General features: G+C 38.1%; 1 protein-coding gene across 1 annotated transcript in view; it reads left to right on the forward strand.

Moving 5' to 3' along the window:
- Window positions 1-19986, forward strand: part of FAM117B (family with sequence similarity 117 member B) — a 74095-nt gene extending 54109 nt beyond the window's left edge. The window contains exons 5-8 of the mRNA XM_025278016.3: window positions 6855-6998; window positions 8330-8555; window positions 10676-10796; window positions 16055-19986. Of these exons, the coding sequence (XP_025133801.1) occupies window positions 6855-6998; window positions 8330-8555; window positions 10676-10796; window positions 16055-16373 (810 nt within the window). The 3' untranslated portion in view covers window positions 16374-19986. The remainder of the gene's footprint in view (window positions 1-6854; window positions 6999-8329; window positions 8556-10675; window positions 10797-16054) is intronic.
- The last annotated feature ends 454 nt before the right edge of the window (window positions 19987-20440 follow it).

A 20440-nucleotide genomic window follows, 5' to 3' on the forward strand; every position in this document is an offset into this window, starting at 1 on the left:
CTATTTTGATCTTGCAGTCCAAGGGACTCTCAAAAGAGTCTTCTCCAACACCATAGTTCAAAAGCATCAATTCTTCGGTGCTGAGCTTTCTTTATGGTATAGAGTATTATAAAACAGTTAATGTAATTCTTGGCATAGAATAACTGCTCAATAAATCTTAGGTTGCCTCCAGTTGGATTTTTCTTTAGGCTTCTCTGCCAATTCATATTTAACTTATTTTCTAAAACTTTAATTATCATAAAAATATTTACATGCTTATTACAAGAAACTTTAGAAACTAAAGTCAATAGAAAAATTATATCTCTATACTGTATGTTTTAAACTTATACAATGTGGTATGTCAATTATCTCAATAAAACTAGAAGAAAAACTAAAAATAAGAAATGTTAGACTTCAGTCAAGCTGTTACTTTAAAAAAAAAATCAAATAGGAAAAAAAAATCATCCAGTTTCACTCTATAAAGACAGCTATTCCTTAAATTCTTTCTTTTTCCTTTTTCATTCCTTGTGGAGATCATACCATGTATTAGAGTATGTATTTTTAAAATTTTATTTAGTGTGGAAAATGTTTGTTATTCAGAGGGCTTCAGAAACATTTTTAATGTTCCAGATTCTGTAGAGCAGTTCTCTAACTTTGGTCATTTAGTTGGGTCCAGTTACTGTGTGCTTAAAGCTTTTTTCTACATCATACTTTTCTAGGGGTAGGAAAATAACTTTCCATTATTTGGTTAATAAGTTTAAATATCTGGGGGTTCTTTAACTTTCCTCTTCATAGGCTCTCCAAGTTATTACAGTTTTTTTGTTTGTTTGTTTGGAGTTCATGATATGTAGATGATTATTTGGGGGGGGAGGCGATTCCAGCTTTTATCTTTACCCCTTTACACTAAACAAAACAGAAGAAATTTTATAGGATTAAACTGCAAAAGTAGTTAATTGGTGGAACACATGCATAAAAAGCCAGATAGGAAGACAAGCTTGTTTATACTGGGGGACCCAGTGCTCTGTGACTACCTTGAAGGGTGGGAGGTGGGAAGGGGAAGGCAGGTTCAAGAGGGAGGTGACGTGTGTACGCCTGTGGCTGACTCATGTTGATGGATGGCAGAAAGCAGCACAGTATGGTAAAGCAGTTCTTCTCCAATTCAAAAAAAAGGAGACATACGTGAATGACAGTAGTTTGTAGTTTTTGGAAAAGACATTAAAAAAGAAAAGTCAAAGTACATGTTACTGTTTGTAGCACACTGTTTACATCAATATTAAAGGGGAGAAAACACTAATCTAGGGACAGATAAACCACATGGTCCAGGACTTTAGGAAGATTATTGGGAAATTCCTTTAGCATCCCTTAATGATCAAGGACAGTATTGTTCTGATAGTGGATAGTCTGTAACCACTGGCTAGCACGAGATCTTTTTCTTGGGCTTGCAATGGATTTTTTACAGTTAGAGAAGAATTCTGACATACTTTTGAGTGATTCTTTCCCTGGAAATTCAGGAGGGGGGATTATTTATTATGAAGATTAACTGCTGCCAAGTTCCTTAGGAGAGAGAAACTTTTCACATGTCATTGGTTTCCAAAATTGACAAAACTCTTGGATACTTAAGATATCATTTTTAAGGAGTATTTTAATAAATACCCTCATTAGAAGATGTGGCCAAGAATTCCAGTCAGTTCTGGTGAGGTAGATGAACCTAGAACCTGTTACACAGAGTGAAGTAAGTCAGAAAGAATAAAATATCGTATGTTAACACATATGTATGGAATCTAGAAAAATGGTACTGATGAATCTATTTGCAGTGCAGGAATAGAGACGTAGACATAGGGAACAGACCTGTGGACACTGCAGGGGAAGGAGAGAGAGGGATGAATTGAGAAAGCAGCATTGACACATATACATTATCGCATGTAAAATAGATAGCCGGTGGGAATTGCTGTATGATGCAGGGAGCTCAACCTGGTGCTCTGTGACTACTTAGAGTGGTGGGAGGGAGGTTCAAGAGGCGGGGACATACGTATACTGGTGGTTAATACATGTTGATGTATGGCAGAAACCGACACACCATTGTAAAACAATTATCCTCCAGTTAAAAAAAATTTTTTTTTTCCAAAAAGATGTAGCTAACACATTTCAGAATTGTTTGATGATTAGAGTCAGATGATAGTAACAGAAGAGCTGGAGATGCAGCATAAACTAATTTAAGAGTGCAAATTTTTAAAATCATGCAGGTGTTTCTGGCTGTGATAGGCTCGAACAAGAAAGCCATCCCATAGGATTTTCTTATTGCTTCATCTGGGCTGGGCACACGATAGTTTTGTAATAGCTTAGGAGGGTTTGAGAGCAAAGGGATCATGGGAAAGAAAAGCGGGGGAAAAAAAACATTTTCATCTGAGAAGTGAGAGAAGCATTGCACTTTAAAGAGAAAATTGCTTCTTGGCACTGGAATCTTTGTGTGCCCGTCCAGGACATGATTGCTGTTCTTGAAAGTTTCAAGATTTTGCCACTGAGAAATCAAAACAGTAGGTGCTTCAGCTGTGACCTTCATTAGAGAATATAGCTATAGCTTAGAAGAGCTAAAAGGGGGATACACACGAAAGGACGCTGATCTCTGGAGGACAGAAATAAAGTGATGCTGACGGGACAGGAGGAGTCAAGGCCCCCTACCAAAGCCCCTATGATGGGAAAGCTTTCTCTCCCAGTGCTTTCTAATTTTTTAAAAAAATCCATTCTAAACATCCGTTGTGACCACCGTTTTGTTGTATTAGGGTTTCTGGCTCATATTTCTCTCCTAGACTTCTGTTGAATTGCTGAACAGACCTTTTTCTATCCTACACAGTTTTGTTCCTTTGAAAATTTAGCTCTCTTTATCTTTTCCCCTGCTCAGCTACTACTTCAGTAGGTATTCTTCCCATCTTTCCTGAGTCTGCTTGTCTTGCCACAATTTTATCCCCATTCTTTGAAACAGATATTTAAGTTATAGTATAGATTGGATTCTTATGAAGCTTCAGGGTTAGCCAAACCGTCTCTTGGAGTTCTTTGTTGGTTAGTTCACAGCTTTTATGCAGTTTGATCTTTAAGCTGTAACATAATATATAGATAGACGGAGAATGTAAATAGCAAAAAGAAAACTTTAAAACTGTGATTCACCTAATTGAAATCTTACTTGAGTGGAAAACTATGATTTGAAGAGAAAGAATCAAGAACTGAGAAAAATAAGAGATCCTTGTTGTTTCCAAAGGCCAAATCTTAGGAGAGAGAGATTTTTCCTTAATAATGGAAGGATTTTTAACCTTTCAGAGCTGTCTAAGGATCAGATCAGATCAGATCAGTCGCTCAGTCGTGTCCAACTCTTTGCGACCCCATGAATCGCAGCATGCCAGGCCTCCCTGTCCATCACCAACTCCCGGAGTTCACTCAGACTCACGTCCATCAAGTCAGTGGTGCCATCCAGCCATCTCATCCTCTGTCGTCCCCTTCTCCTCCTGCCCCCAATCCCTCCCAGCATCAGAGTCTTTTCCAATGAGTCAACTCTTCGCATGAGGTGGCCAAAGTACTGGAGTTTCAGCTTTAGCATCATTCCTTCCAAAGAAATCCCAGGGCTGATGTCCTTCAGAATGGACTGGTTGGATCTCCTTGCAGTCCAAGGGACTCTCAAGAGTCTTCTCCAACACCACAGTTCAAAAGCATCAATTCTTTGGCGCTCAGCCTTCTTCACAGTCCAGCTCTCACATCCATACATGACCACAGGAAAAACCATAGCCTTGACTGGACGAAACTTTGTTGGCAAAGTAATGTCTCTGCTTTTCAATATGCTGTCTAGGTTGGTCATAACGTTCCTGCCAAGGAGTAAGCGTCTTTTAATTTCATGGCTGCAGTCACCATCTACAGTGATTTTGGAGCCCAGAAAAATAAAGTCTGACACTGTTTACACTGTTTCCCCATCTATTTCCCATGAAGTGGTGGGACTGGATGCCATGATCTTCGTTTTCTGAATGTTGAGCTTTAAGCCAACTTTTTCACTCTCCTCTTTCACTTTCATCAAGAGGCTTTTGAGTTCCTCTTCACTTTCTGCCATAAGGGTGGTGTCATCTGCATATCTGAGGTTATTGATATTTCTCCTGGCAATCTTGATTCCAGCTTGTGCTTCTTCCAGCCCAGCATTTCTCATGATGTACTCTGCATATAAGTTAAATAAACGGGTGACAATATACAGCCTTGACGTCCTTCTTTTCCTATTTGGAACCAGTCTGTTGTTCCATGCCCAGTTCTAACTGTTGCTTCCTGACCTGCATACAATTTCTCAAGAGGCAGATCAGGTGTTCTGGTATTCCCATCTCTTTCAGAATTGTCCACAGTTTATTGTGATCCACACAGTCAAAGGCTTTGGCATAGGACATCTCTCAGTTAATATGATTGCCCACTTGTATTTGTATAAGCTGACTTATATTTAGAAATACACATTTTATTACAGAAAGCTATGTAGATGTGGGAAAAATAAATTATATATACACACACAAAATTCCTTAAGAACCCTTGAAATGAAGCATAAAAGTTCCAAGTATAATCATTTTTTTATTTTTAAATATTTTAGAGCATAGTTTATGTAAGGGATAAAATTGAAGGCCTATTACTTTTTATTTATGGAATAATAACAGTATGCTTAATGAAGAAAATATTTCCCAGACAGCTTGGGTAGATTATTTTTCTTCTAATCGTGTAACTATTTGTTAGTTAAATGAATTACTCTTGAACCTTTGCTTCATTTACCTAAAATGGTGTGTTGACCTTAAGAAAGTGGCCATTTTCTTTTTTTTCTTCCTTTCTTTCCTTTGCTTTAAATAAATTAACCTATTGACACTTGCCACTATTTTAGATTACATTTGAGAAGAACTTCTTACCAATTATCTAGGATATGACTTCTGTAGCTGCCTGGAAAGGCAGTAACAAGATGTCCGGTTATTACACTGGTGGGTTCCTGTTATGTGCATTTCTCAACATGACACCCAGCAGACTTAAGCTTTCTGTTCTTAGAAGACTTACTAACAGATCCTTATGGTTCCAAAATCCAGAAAGGTCAACATTTTGCAGAAACCTTGACAGATCATCTTCCCCTTCTAGTCTTCTCCTTCCTCATTTCTGTAACGTTAGCTACAAACCAGATGCAGCCTGAAAATGGCATCCAAAGCAAGCCATTATTCATGTTGTTTTGTGATTTTAGGAGAGAAAATTAAGTTTAGAATTGAGTACCTTTCACTCAATATAAAAAATAAAATCAAAGTTCTGTTTGTAGTATATATACTGATAACTCCTGAAATCTTAGTCTGTAGCAGTTCTCTGTTACCTCATTATTTTTTGACAGAGGAAGAGTCCAGGCACAGGAAGGATGCCTGCCTGACAGAAATGGTCTCACATGCGCTCCACTGCAGACTAGTGAGCTCTGGGTTCCTTTTAACCCATAGGTGCTTCCGTCCAATCAGTTTCCTTTCGTCCCTTCACTCGTTTTTGTTTTCTCTTGCCACCGCTTTGAGAAAGGTTTCTTTCCTTCCTTGACCTGTCATGAACCAAACCATATTCTTAGCTTCATTCTCCCACTCTTATCCCAAAAGTACATATCTAATTGGAGAGAGTTTCTTTTTTCTTTTTTTTTTTTTTTTTAAGCCTGTTTTAGATTATTCTTTGGGATATTATTCTGTTGCTAAGGAAACAAGAGGGTGAGAATAGGTAAAAAAAGAAAAAAGTACCCTTCAAGGTGTTAGTGACAGGTCTTGGGATATAAAAAACTGATGGGAAATTGCCAGTTTCAGTGGCTGTCTTAGGCATTGTTTCACTGAAGTAGGAAAGTGAAGACCTTGGGGTGAGAGTAGGGTGGAGGGTGGAGAATGCAAGTTCTTGGAAGAATGGAGGGGGGGGCTCTGGTGTTTACTTTCCTCTTCCTGTCCCGTCTTATCACAGTCCTGTCGCAGGGTGAACCAGGCTGGCCTGCTGATGAGGCTTTCGGGAAGTGCGGGAAGTTACTGGCTTTGTAGCACTAAGACGGAAGGATTGAAGAATAGGGGATCTGAAACCTCCCTGAAAGAGAGGTTTCTCAAAGAGGCCTCCCTAAATGAAGGATGAATTAATCACATTTCTTTACCAGACAGCAGGATAATACTAGATGACCTTCTGGCACACTGTTGCTATGAACTTTGGCAGATACCTTGCAATTCTGGTTTCATATTTTATTTTGAGTATCTTGTCAGGAAACCAAGTGATATCCTGTAATATAATCAGTTATTTTTTTTCAAAAGTAATACTGTGCCAGTGGGAACATTTTTTTTAAACTAGAGATAAGCTTTGAAACAAAACATTAAAATAATTACAGTGGAAGTATAAATAAATTTCACAGGGAAGTTACTCTATCATCTTGCTACTGTATATGGACTTTGGAAGTGATTTTGTTTTTCCTACCAAATTTTTTTTTTTTTTTTGATAAATTACTTTTTGTTATTTATTTTCTGGAATATAGATAATTATGGCACTGGAGGACTTTAAAGTTATGTTCTGAAATCTGAACTCCTATAATCATAAAAGAATGTCTGAGGTTAAGATTCTTTTAGTGTTTTCCTGTATCCCTCTTCTCTTTACAGTCCCTCATAGATGTGAATTAATTTCTGAAATTCTACCTTGATTGTCTGGGATTTTTGCTTTAAATTATATTTCATGTATACCAAGGAGCAGGTTTCGTTATTCACACTTTTTGTGAGGTCTATAAATTTTGATTTATTTTAGAGTTACCCAGATCAAATAAGTATGCTTCCATCTAGAGAATGTAAAGGTAGTAATAAATGATTCTTCTCCCCACTCCACCACTTTTTCTTAAGGCCCCTGTTCCAAAGAGTGCACTTATTCCAGTAATTCCCATCACCAAATCAACAGGCTCCCGGTTCCGGAATAGTGTGGAAGGACTGAATCAGGAGATTGAAATAATAATTAAAGAGACCGGGGAAAAGGAAGAGCAACTTATAGTAAGTAATCTTGTATCTTAAAATCAGCCTTATACATTAATTCTTCTAATTATTTTTTAAAAATCACAATTTTGGTTTCCATATTTACATGTTTCTTGCTTCTTGTTGAGAATAAAAATTTATCTCTTTTGAAAAACTTTTGACCTTTGCAAGTGAATGACAGTTTTTGTTTCTTGGCATCTCATAGAGACAACTGATAGGACTTAAATTTGGGTCCTTGAACAGAAACTATTTTTTGTTTTTCTGTATTTAAAAAATCAATATCACTTCTTCTTCTCATTATCTGTAACTCCGTTTAACAAAAGTTCAGCTTACTGGTTTGTTGGTGGTGGCGTGGAATATTTTCTGAGTATGAATATATATCTTACTGTTTGTCAGTTACCGTTTGGTTGACTGTATCATCGTGAAGCACAGGTCTGTTTACCTATAACATACATAGAATGTGTATTCTATTAACCGTGACATACAAAAGTATGGTTTATATGTAAGACAGAAAATTTCCTGTTTATATTTAAAAGCATGTCACAGTATCCTTTCAGTCTCCAGTGAAAGAGGATTTGGGGAATTTAAAGTAGTATTTTATTGACGCCTGAGATTTCTCTCCCTTAAGATGAAAGGCTGGTTTAGCTTAGAGAAAACACCACTGCCCACACCCTACCCTCCTCCACTGCATGATGGTGAGACTTCCCCTGATGGATAATAAAGGTAAACGCAGCAAAGGTGTACAGGGAGCTGGTTTCCCTGCTAAGTGAGTCACACAAGCCTTCCTCTGAACATTCTCCTTGATTTCCCTCTATAATTAGCACTGCTGTGATTAACCCTTCTCTCATTTAGGAAGGTTTTGAGAACACTGTTTGAGGAGGAAGTGAGCAGGGGGAGAGGGCGGCAGAGGCGATCATCAGGTATTACTAGTTCACACAGTGCACAACCTTTTCTTCTCATGTGGAACCTAGAGTTGCACCTAGGTTTCTCCTCTTTTATAATGGTGTGTCTTGATCATTTTGAAAATAAGTTAGCACGTGATAAGTAATTCAGTGTTGTTTCATCCTTCAGCGAGCACTGACCACTCATGTGCCAGACCGCTGGGAGTTCAGAGGCTCTGCTCTGCCACTCGGTGTCCAGCAGCAGTGGGGGCGGCCGATGAGACAGGAATGGCTGTCCCCACAGCCAACACAGAGGCTTCTCCCTCTATCGTGAGGCCCGATAAGGAGAGGGTTTCTGACTTTTGAGTCTTCAGCAACAGCTGGGGAAGGTTGAACCTTGGGTGCCTTTCTAGGGGAATTTCAAAATCAGTGACCAAAACACATACATTTAAAACATTTTTGTAACAGCCCCAAGACATTCCAGACGGCCACCGTGCGCCTCCGCCCCTCGCTCAGAGAAGCAGCAGCACACGCAGCACCGACACGCAGACCCCCGGCGGGGCTGAGCGGGGGAGCAACGACAGCAGCCGCTCCCAGTCTGTGTCCCCCACATCCTTCCTCACCATCTCCAACGAGGGGAGCGAGGAGAGCCCGTGCTCGGCTGATGACCTGCTTGTCGATCCCAGGGATAAAGGTACAACACGGGAGGAGTCTGCTGCCACGGGATAAGTGACACCACCGCTGTATCCTGCTTTCTGTTCATTTTCTACCAGAACACATACACTTAGGGCCACTAAGATCATGACTTTGAGATGTGTTCAAAATACAGATTTTAAAGAATTGTAGTACAGAACCGTAGGTTTTACAGTGGTACTCAGGTGATGGTCAGGTTGGCTGGGTTTATGGGCTTTTGTTTGTACACTTTTTTTTCTTTTTGCACTTACTAATACAAGTTCCTTAATAGTGAGTAACATCGTTTTTTGGTATAAATGAGATAAACATTTGTCCTGAAAAGCATTTGTTTTCTGTTACCTTAGTTGTCATGTTTTTACTATCTTACTACTTTTTAATTGAATGTGAAGCCTTCAAGTTAGTGTGTTTCAGGATCTATATTTGTGATATTTCTAATAAGAATTAAGCTGACTTATATCAGTGCAAGATGAGTATTCCAGGCAAGCCTGGAGTAAAAGGGGAGGTGGGATACTTATAGTATTAAACCACTTGCATGATTCAGAAAGTAATTGGAGACATAGCACTTTGAATATTAGTTACTGATAATGTTTTACTTTTAAAACAAATATGATCTTTCATCTATCTTTATCAAGGCAATCTTTTCTTAGCCTAAATTCTAGTTATTACTGCATGAGCTTGAGAAAAATGATAAGATAAATTCTATGGCTCAGTTCAGTAGTCATTTATTTAGACCCTCCTACTTGCAACGTGTTGACTGTCCTAAAATGTTCCACGTCTGATGACAGCTGGTCATTAGTGCCAGTCATCCGAAGTACTGAGACGATAGCAAGTGCAAAAGACCTAAGATTTACTGAAGAAGTCACTTCAGACCATGGGCAATTGTAAAATCATACTATTTGGGCCCTTATTTGTCATCTACAAGGTTAAATAAAACATGGCTATACCCTAGACCAGTTATTTATAAATCACACCCCCTGGGGACAGGACACAGGCACCAGCAGTTTTCAGTGCTCCCAGGCGATTCACATGCACAGAATTTTGACGCCACTGAATTAAATCCTTTGATTGGGCCTTGTGTTTCTTGTCAGTTGACATACTTAATTACTTCTGATACTTGCTGAAGGATTAAAAGAGAGAGTGAATGCAGCTCCAAGTACTTAAGCTCAATCAGATGCACCTGCCCCCCCACCCCCCCCCCCCCACCCCTGCCCCAGACTAACCACAGCTATTAAAATCTGCCCTTGCTTTTCTGTACTTTCTGCTTTTACTTCAGCAGCATATAAGGAACTCTGTAAGTTTTGTGTCCTGTCACATTTGACTTCAGGAGACTAGTGACTGGTTAACTTCTCTGGATTTCTTTTGTAAGAAAGTGCTACTGTCAGCAAGGAGTTGTGGTTTAGTTGACACAAACTGTACATTTAGAACACACAGGTTACATATCAAGAATTCTAAGTTAATGTGGTAGAAACTGAGGAAATCAGCACTGAACAGAATCACCAGAGTAAAAAAGTGTTCCCTTGGGTAGGGTTAATTTAGAAAGATAACAAAAACTTTGAGCCAGACTTTGAAGGAGGTTTTGGAAAATGAGCAGAGGAGGACCTCTTAGGTACAGAGAAGTTTGTAGGCAGAAGAAAGTCTCTGCCATACACTGTGCATAGACTCTGACTACCCGGAGCAGAGATTGCAGCCAGAGTAGAGGAATCAACTGAGAGATTCTGAGGGGCAGCCAAGAGTGAATGATAAGCCACCAGTGAGGAACCATTTTAGTTATTTGTCTTGGGAAGAATGGAGGTGGCATTTGAACCCGTGTGCTGTGTATAGAATAGAAATAAGCAGCAGCATACCGCAGTATTCAGTGCTGAGGAGTAAGTTATACAGGCCTAGGCTGTGGTAATTGTAAGTAGAAAGGAAATCGCTGGTTTATGCATTTTTTAATAAACAATTATGTCTTTTTTACCAGGAATTGTGTTAGATATTGGGGTAATGTGGATGAGTAAAGCCTTGTTCCTGCCCTCAAGTAGTAGCTCATGGTGTAGGGGAGGCCAGGAGCAATCAAATACAGTAGGACTGTGCACATATGTGCTAGTATTGCTTAGTAATCCAGCATGTCGTTTCTTGCAGAGAATGGGAACAACTCTCCTTTGCCCAAATATGCAACCTCACCAAAACCTAACAACAGTTACATGTTCAAAAGGGAACCTCCTGAGGGCTGTGAGAGGGTCAAAGTCTTTGAGGAATGCTCGTAAGTATCCCCCCCATCCCTCCCCCACCCCAAACTTTTATTATGAGAAGTATTAAAAGAATTTCAAACAGGCTGAAGAACCGTACGGTGACCACCCGTATATCCAACACTAGATCCTATGGTTAACATTTTGCTTTGTCTCTCTGTGTTTTGGTGTTAGTTTTTACGGAACTGTTTGAAAGTAAGTTGTAGTCATGACATTTAACCTTGAATACAGTTTACTTATTTCCTAAAAGTAACCACTCCTACATAACCACAGTACCATTGTCACACCAAAGAAAAGTACAGTTATGCTTAACATCAACTAGCATCCAGTTATTATTCACATTTCCTCAGTCGTCCCCAGCATATCACCCGTGGTTATTTTGGAACCTGTAAACAGTCAGCGCCACACATTGAATTTAGCAGTGTATTTATTCAAGAGAGACCACAGATCTCAATGCAGGGTGGGTTTCCTCCTTTCAAGGATCAAATTCCCTTCAGTTTTTAGTCTCCGGTTCTTTAAACAATTAAAATATTTTGCTGCCAACATGGGGAAGAGAATTCTATTACTTTGCAGAAACATGTTGCTGTGATAAAGATCATAGAAGAAGCAGAACTTTAAACAGCATCTGGTACCCTTGGTATGCGATCTTCTGTACTCATGTATTTCTGTTGGCTTTTACTCTAGCCAGGGACTCTTAATTTTAGACTCAGAATCTGTTTAGAAGGTATTGCAGCCACGGCCTATTTTCAGCAGCTGTGGCCCCTTGCCTTGTAAGTGATGGCTACAGGGTTGTAGGTATGTATGATGCTGAGCAAATTAGGTGACAAACATTATTTGAAGAGAGAATGATGGTACATATATAAATCTCACTTTTCAATCTCGTTGCAAGACTAAGAGACACCTTCTGGCTTTTTCTCACTATGAAACTAAAAATACAGGGTGGAGATTGTCCATCCTTGTTTGGTTCACATAACTTCTTTGTTCCATCATGAGTATCTTAGAATCGTTCTGAAACATGGCATCCTTTTGGTCTGTGCCCCTCCTGTCAGTGCTTCCTTTAATGTCAATTCTAAACAATTTTCCACACAAAGAGCATTGTCTTTGAATCCCTTCACCTTCTCTACTAGGAGATCCCAGCTGTCAGTCTTTTTGCTTTTGTGACAATAATTGAAAACCCTGTTCTGGCAGCTTCTTCTTTACTGTTTGCACCATGTAAGTCCGAAGGCATGCCTGGTGCCAGAGAGTTTAAGCAGTATTTCTGCACACATGTGTTTCATGGACTCCTTGCACCATAATCATCCAGGAAATTAGTTCAGACTACAGTGTCCCAGGTCCCACCCTAGCCCTAAGGAGTGAAAAAACATGGAGGTAGATAGGACCTGGATTATGCATCTTTAACAGATCTCAGAGGACTTTTATGCTTCCCTTGAACATGCTGGCTTAGACCTTTTCATGAGAGTTCTTCAGAAATGGAGTCATTCTAATAGGTAAAAGTTAAATGGTCCACGTGGAACCTTTTGGAGTATTTGACTCATGGCTGATGGACTTAAAAAGCAATTTGAATTTCTGTATAAATGACTTTGAGTGAATATTAGCTGTGTAGGTTGGTGTCCTGTGGCATCTGCCTAGACTGTTATATTTGGAAAAGTTCTCAGTATCTGAACTGTATGCATACAACTGTGTTGGTTGTTTCTAAAGAGAGGGAAGAAAGGATGGGGAATATGTATGTATTGTGTGTGTATGGATGGATGGATAAATAAAAGGTGAACCATGACATATAAAATGTTTTATGGCATATCCATCTGTTATTAGAAAGTAAATCTCTTCTTTTTTGAATGCACATAGTTTATTATAAATTTTACTGACATAAAGGATGTGTAGCACACAAAAACCTATTTATTTTTAAATATCTTAATTGTATTCCAAAAAGAAATTAATGGCAGTAACCCAAGAATGGATTTTTTAGAGCTAATTTTAACCTTCTATCAATAAAACAAGTTACTCAAAGTCTAAAGTATTGGTTTCTTTTTGCCCCAGATATGTATGTCATAATTAGAGCAAAACCCACTTTATGCACTAGCATTAAAGCAAGGGTAATTATTGGCCCTAATCTTAAAATTTTAGCTTATTTAATCATTCTTTAAAGTATATTTTTCTAAGTCTTCATTTTTGCTTAAAGGTAGACTTAAAGATCTGAACCAGGAGTCAGGTGAGGGCTTAGTCTCTCATTTGCATGTTTATTTGCCTGAAAGAAAATAGGTAGTTGGGTTTGGGCCCAGAAAGGACAAGACCAGATTTAGCTTTTTTTTTTTTTTTTTTTTGATACAGCAAAGACCTTAGCCATTCCTTCTGCACTTAGCAAGTCCTTTTTAATGAAGTCACATAGGCTCTTTCCTGATCCCAGTTAATGAACTCCTTGACCTTAGTTATCTTAGGTTCCTAGATATTATGGCCTCTTTGCAGTATAGAGATTTTTTTAAAAGTATGACAGAACTGCTTCCTCTCTTTCTTCCTTTCTTTCCCTCTCTCCCATTCTAAGTAAATTGGAACCACCATTTCTTAGCTGATAATTCCTGAATTTGAAAATAAAATTGCATAAGGCTTTAAAAAAAAGCAATTCCTTACATCAGTATGAAAATACCTATAATAATTATCTAGTCTGACCATCTATTTTTCAGAAATAGTCTAGCAAGCAGTTATATCTGTTTTTGAGAAACAGTAACTTTTGGTATAACGTATGGAAAAATAAAATATTTACATTAGTTCGGAGGGTCTCTGTGTGTGTACGCGTTTTGTTTTTTTGACATACTTGTTTCTTAAATTGAAGAAAGCTTTGTAGTAGTATTAGAACTTGCAGCTTCTATTAATAGTGGCATAAGTATTATACTGGTCGTGGATAATGAATTTCTTGGAGAATCTTCTCCTAGAAGTTAAATGGAGTGAAAATTGATTGCTTTTGGTGGGCTGGGGTCATGACTCGAGGGGAGACTGGAGGAGGGGTGGGGGCCTGATACTTTTTTTTTCACTGTTAGTGTTTTGTTTCTTGATCTGTGTGCCCATTAGACAAGTTATGATTTTTTTATGTTATTTTGTGTGAGATCTGTTGCTAAGTCTGTTTTCATGAAAGCAGAAAGGGAGTTAAACTGATTTTAGGTTCTGTCATTAAAAAAGTCACAGTTATCAGATCATTAGTTGAAGAAAAACTGAACAGTTTTTTTGACTCAAGTATAAATATATGTAATTTTTAAAAGTGTATTTTTGGTGCTGATGGGATGTAGATGAGAGGGAATTTTAGATTCTCTTTTAGCAGTATAGAGGCTGAGAAACTTATTGATAATAATGATGCTATATAATTAATGTTGTATTGAGAATTCATTTGAAATGTGATCCCATTTAGGCCAGAGCTGGAACTTGGAGTAGCTACCTACTTAATAGCATTAACAAAACAAACGAATTAGCCTTAAAAAAAAAAAGTAAGAAGTTTGTTTGTATTTCAGAAATACGAGGTTTCATCCTCAAGATCCATTAGCAGCATTGTGTCTTACGTGATTTTTAGCAAGGTAACATCAAACAATAAATAATTAAAAACCTAAGGCTCATTTGAAGGAGGGTATAAAACTTGATTAGCCCTTTTTCCCCCTAATATAAGAATGAAAGTTATCTTTACTAATTCTTCGAAAAAAAAATACAAGCATTATTTAATTATAGAAACATAATATCAACTTCCTATCTGCTTTAAGGAATTGAAAACCATGTTGTCAGTAAAAATAGAGGGGTGTATGCCCTTCTTACAGTATATCCAAATACACATGTGACCCTAAAAGTACTCACCATATAAAGTTTCCATTTTATCCAAAAATAACAATACACAAGTAAAACAAATTTAAATGATGTAATTTCTTTCTTCTTATTCTTGCCAAAGCTATCCATGGGTAGTATTCACTATTAATAAAATATGCCTACCCAAAACACTGCCTATATGGAACATTTTTTTTTTTTGCACCTACTCCCCAGGGTTGGTGTTTATTCATTCTTTAAAATTCAGCTCAGATGTTCCTTCCTCTGGAAGTTATCTTCCTACCAAACTCCCCCTGTTTCTTTGTGCCAGAGGTTATTCACTCGCTTGTTCTACCTCTAAACACTTTACAGACCATTTTTATCACATCTCTCAGACATGCTTGTGCCAGTTTTTAACCTTTTTTTGCTGTGGACATCTCTGGCAGTTTGGTAATGCCTTTGAAGTGATTCATAGCTTCTCTGAATTATGTTTTAAAAACACATTAAAGATTATAAGGGAGACTGATAATACTGGAATACAGTCTGTCCCTTATACCTCTCTCGTCCCAAGAACTACATATTTAGTATGTCTCCATGTACGTCACCCTATCTTTAGGTCTCCAGAATCTAGTGCAGACGTGGCACACTTGGATTTTTTTTTTTATTAGGAGAGATGAGAACCATACTTTTATCGTATGATCATACTACCTTTCCCCACCTGAATCTTGATTTATATAGGTTCTTCCATTTGACTTTCTTCTTAATTTTGTGTCACCTCCATGTTACTTTAACAGTTTAAATTTTATATTTTTACTTTTAGGGAATACCACTAACACTTGTATCCTTTTCCAACCATTTGGGTTAATTGTTAAGAGCACCTGAGGAGAGGGAAGGATTTGGCTTCAATAAAACCTTTAGAACACAGGACTGTCATTAGTTTTACTTTGATTTTACATTTACATTATATTATTCAGGAAATCATTATGGCTGTTAACTCGGAACTGTTTCAAAGAGATTTTTAAGCACACTTGGAGAAGCCAAGCCCAGCAAAGTCAGTCACGCAGTGGCAAAGCTCAGCAAAAGATAGACATCTTGAGTCATTCATTTCTTTGCCTTTGCCCTTCAAAATAGTACAGACTTTGGAACAATCATAGTGGAACATATTTTTGTCTTTAAACAGCTGGAATATCTTTTGCTTTAGGAAATTCTTTATTCACATTGGCTGTCTTAGAGCTTCACTGAGATGCCTGAGCATCCTGTGTGGAGCCTGGGCTTGCCAGGGAGCTGAAATCAGCAGTTAAACTCATGTCCTTCCAGCATTCTGAGATGCATAATTCAAATCATGTGTCCTTTGGTTGATGGCATTTGGAGCCTTAGACATAGCTTGAGTTTTGTTTTCCTTTTTTGTGTCTATAAGTTGTTGTTGTTGTTTTTAAAGAAAAAACTTCTGGTGTTTTGTGACTTAAAAGTCTTGGGTTATTTATTCTGTTTCTAGGCCAAAACAACTTCACGAAATCCCGGCCTTTTACTGTCCTGACAAAAACAAGGTGAATTTCATTCCCAAGAGCGGCTCTGCTTTCTGCCTCGTCAGCATCCTGAAGCCACTCCTCCCCACACCAGATCTTACCCTCAAGGGCTCTGGCCATAGCCTGACCGTCACCACTGGCATGACCACCACTCTGCTGCAGCCCATCGCTGTGGCCTCCCTGTCTACAAACACAGAGCAAGACCGAGTCTCTCGAGGAACAAGTACAGTCCTGCCCCCCGCCTCTCTCCTCCCCACACCAGAACCCATTGAGGAAGCAGAAGGATAGGTCCCAGTGCTGTGAGGCTGGAGTTCTGGGCAACTGAGAACCTCCTCGACCCCTTGGCAGCGATGGCATCATGGCTCCTGGTTGGCTGTGAAGTGCCCCAGCTCTTCCACACTGATGTGGCGTGGCGTGGCTGCTGGAAGGGAGTGGCCCCTCTGGAGGCCGGCCCTCAGCGCCGAGCCTGCCTTTGCTTAAAGCACCGGTTGAAACAAGAAAAAGGTATCATTCTTTGCTTTTGGAGGGCCAATATCACGTTTTTTCTTCTCAAATTAGACTTTTTTGAAAAAAAAAAAACAAAAAAAAACAAAAAAAAAACAAAAAACTGATCCCTGCAAACATGATTCCTGAAGGGAGACGTGAATGATGCTGCAAGAACCATCTTTTCTATGAAAATGACTATTTTATACCAATGTTACATTTTCTGGAAACGTAGCAAACAGGATGTTCTTTGGTGGCCTCTGTTTCTTGTTTCCCTTTCTAGATGTGTGCTTTTCTCAGCTGTTTTCAGCTTTGGGACCAAAGGGATTGTTGACATTTTCCTAGCAATCTTAATCTCATGACTGTGTTCTTTCTCCCAAACAAGAATTGATAGGTTAATAATACCTTGAACCAAGTACATATATAAAAAAGATAAAAAGCAATATGAGTACATTATGTGACTTATGTTTTCTGATGTCAGAAGTTTGTGCTTTGGGTGAAATATTTGTAAAACTGCTGTTTTCTTCACTACTCCTGTACACATTTCACCACGCTGTCAGAAAAATTAAAATCTGGAGACAAGTGCTTTAATATTTTCTCACCCATCATTGGAACTTGGTTTAAAAGTCAGCGAGCCAAAAGGAAACTTAACTGCCCAGTGTTGACTGCTAGCTAGGAGTAAGGAGCCCCTTGGATTTTCTGCGCAGTATTTATCACAGGAACGCCCTTCTGTCCCGCGGGTGTCAGTCTACCTTTAACCGTCACTGTATCATAGCCCCAAGAGATCCTGAAAATGGCTGTGCATGGATTTCCTCCTCTGCTTTTGTGATGTTGTCGTCTTGTGGATTTGGTCTGGGTTAGTAGTTTGCCAGGAGTGTGATCCATTGAATAGCAACCCTTAGTCACAGAATCTTGAGACTGATGTTTCCTTTGTGGTGGTTGGCACTGAGATATGTTGCCTACAGATTTTGCTAGTTTTTGCTCCAACATTCCACACAGAGGGGGAAAAAAACAGGCCAGAAGGGCTTTGGAGCATAAACAGCAGGAATCTTTGAAGAATTTGGGATTTAGGCCGATCTTAACACAAGCACTGCCAGTACCACGTGACAGCAGGCTTTGTGTCTGGAAACGTGGTATTAAGGAGCAGCGCGTTTTAAAGTTACAGCCTTGTTGATAGAAAGCATCCTTCTAAGATCTTCATAAACTACCTTATGATGCAATAATTTAATGTTCCTATACATATTATAGGAAGAGAACATTTAAATACTGTAAAAGGGATTCGGTTCAGAAGGTTAATATGTCAGTTTGTCCAGATATATCCCATCAAAGAAAACCTAGTGGTAGCAATAAATCTTCTGAAAGGACTTCTTATATTTAAGTACCTTTAAAACATCTAAATAATTAAAAATACACCCTGTTAAAAATGGAGATGGATTTAGGCAAGTTAGGTAAACAACATTTGAACAGTCTCAGATTTCAGTTGGTAGGCCTGATGAATTTTGGTTCCTTTTCCACCCAAAACTGATTTAGCTGGAATTAGTACATTGTGGCTTCCAAATTGGAAAAGCTCAGTTATTCAAGGTCTAAGTGTTCTCTGGTGGGTTGGTTTTTGAGAACCTTGATCATTTGACGTTACCATTTCACCACCGAGAACCGCTCTGTGAGAAGTACAGAAAAGGGCAAAACAGATCAGGTGAGCTGGTGTTGAAGGTTGGAAGTTAAAAGTAAGGTTTCAGAAAAATCCCCCATCAGTTTTTGGATTACCTGAATTCTGTTAAATCTCTGTTCTTTTCCTTGCCTCAGACTTACTTCTTTTCCCACCTGGACATGGTCACAAGGGTGTTTTACCAAAATGCCACTTTGTAAAGTTTCTCTTCTTACTCTGTTGTGCACGTTTGTCTAACACATCTTTCTGTAGAGTATTCATATATCCTTAATCTAAAGTAATTTAAAATCAGAATGGGAGACAGTTTTAAGATACTATCATTTTCATAGTCTTATAGGTGGAACTTTTAATGTTTGGCTGTAAGGAGAATGTGAATTTGCAGGTAAATGAATTATATGGCAACCAGACATAGCCCTCGTGTTTGGGAGAAATAGAGCCTGAGGTTTGAAGGAAGGAAAAAAGGTACAAGGTATAAAAAAACTCTTAACTGCCAGTGCCAAAGGGCTAAATTTTAAGTTTATGAGCTTTCTTGAAAAAATATTGATTGTAGTCCATTTAGCTTTTATTTAACCTTGGTGCACAGGTGGTTGACTTTTTTTTTTTTAATGGGTCTACTCTTAATAGAATGCATAATATTGTTTTCTAAAATTACATTCCATAATTATCTTGTTATTCTGTAGAAAACTGTACAGAAGGTAAGTAAATCAGAATAGCTTCAATGGAAATACAATTTAAATTTTTAAAAAATTTTGAATAAATTTACTTCCATTGCGGTAAAAGAAACAGGTGGCTTGTATATTTCAGCAAAAGGAAGCTATTCTCTGGTTATTAACTTTGTCAGTGTTGTTATTTTTACTCTTAAACAGTTTCTTCCTTGCTGTGATAAAAATATATACATTTACTGTTTCTGATCATGACCAAGTCTGTATTACTTGTCAAATTTAGATCTTAAGTTGTCATGGCTTTTGTGAACAGTTATGTTTTTAAAATACCTGTTTTGCTTCTTTGATTAATACGGTGAGCATGGATGCCAAAATTATTTTTTAATTAGGTTCATTTTTTTTAAACTATTTCTGATGTTGGTGACAAGCCAAATCAGCCTTTTAGAAGGTGCTACTGCCAACTGTGGAGTAACTGGCAACAAGGAAGCCCCCACCCCCCTTTTTTCCCCTAATGGTTGGCTTTTACTGGGAAAAGGTATTTAAAAAAATAGCAGAATTTATAGCCTCCTCTGTGTCCATGATTAGGACTGGATTGTCAGAATTTTCTTTTGTTAAAGAAAGTAAAAGAAAAATCGCCACTACTGAATTTATTAAATACAACTCTGAAGATTCATTCCTTAATGCTTAGAATTTTGATGTTTCAAGACTAGACCAGTGGAAGTGCTGTATTTGCATTCAAAAAGCTAAAATACTTAATTTCGCACTTTAAGGTTTAAGTTTTACTCTTCCTAAATTAGGGGTAAGCAGATCAGCCCTGAACAATATTTTGTTTATACAATCCTGTTGATGGATATAATTTATGTTTTTTAAAAGTCTTTATTTTTCATCTCTGTTAAAGCTGTGTAAATCTTTTTCAAATGCAATTTTTAAAGTTTTGTTTTTCTAACAAAATTCTCCCCAAAAACTGCATTTCCAATGGTGATAAATATTGTTACTGTGTACTTATGTATTCCCTATATCTGAACACTTGTTGCTGCCTCACAAGAAAATGGAACTTTTATGTTAAAAATAAAGTCTGTTCTTCTTGAGAGTTTTTTTCTGTGTACTTTTATGAATATTGCCTCAAATGCAAATTTCTTTTCAGATATTTCTAACTTGAAAAAACTTTAGTATATTCTTTTTCACAGGTAGAATAATGAATTTGTGTTAAGTAGCAGGATATATAATATTCTCAGTTGTTCTTCCTTATTTCCTTGCTACCTCCTCCTCCCTCTAGAACTGAGAGTGCCTGGTATTTGTGGTAAGTGCTAAGCAGACATTAAAATATCAGCAAGCGCACTGAACGATGTACCTGTAATTCAGTACTTTACAGGTTGTTAAGAGATTTAGCTGGGGGCAGTCACTTAATTTCATTCTAAATTACACATAAAGGAGTTTTTTCCCTTTTGGTAATTCATTCTTGCTAAGCCAGGTATATTCTTCCTTTGTGACAAAGGTTTATAGATGCAAGGCAGTTGTTGAGGCTGAAGGTTTAGTCTGTATGA

Source organism: Bubalus bubalis, chromosome 2 (assembly GCF_019923935.1).
Source record: "Bubalus bubalis isolate 160015118507 breed Murrah chromosome 2, NDDB_SH_1, whole genome shotgun sequence".
NCBI lineage: Eukaryota > Metazoa > Chordata > Mammalia > Artiodactyla > Bovidae > Bubalus > Bubalus bubalis.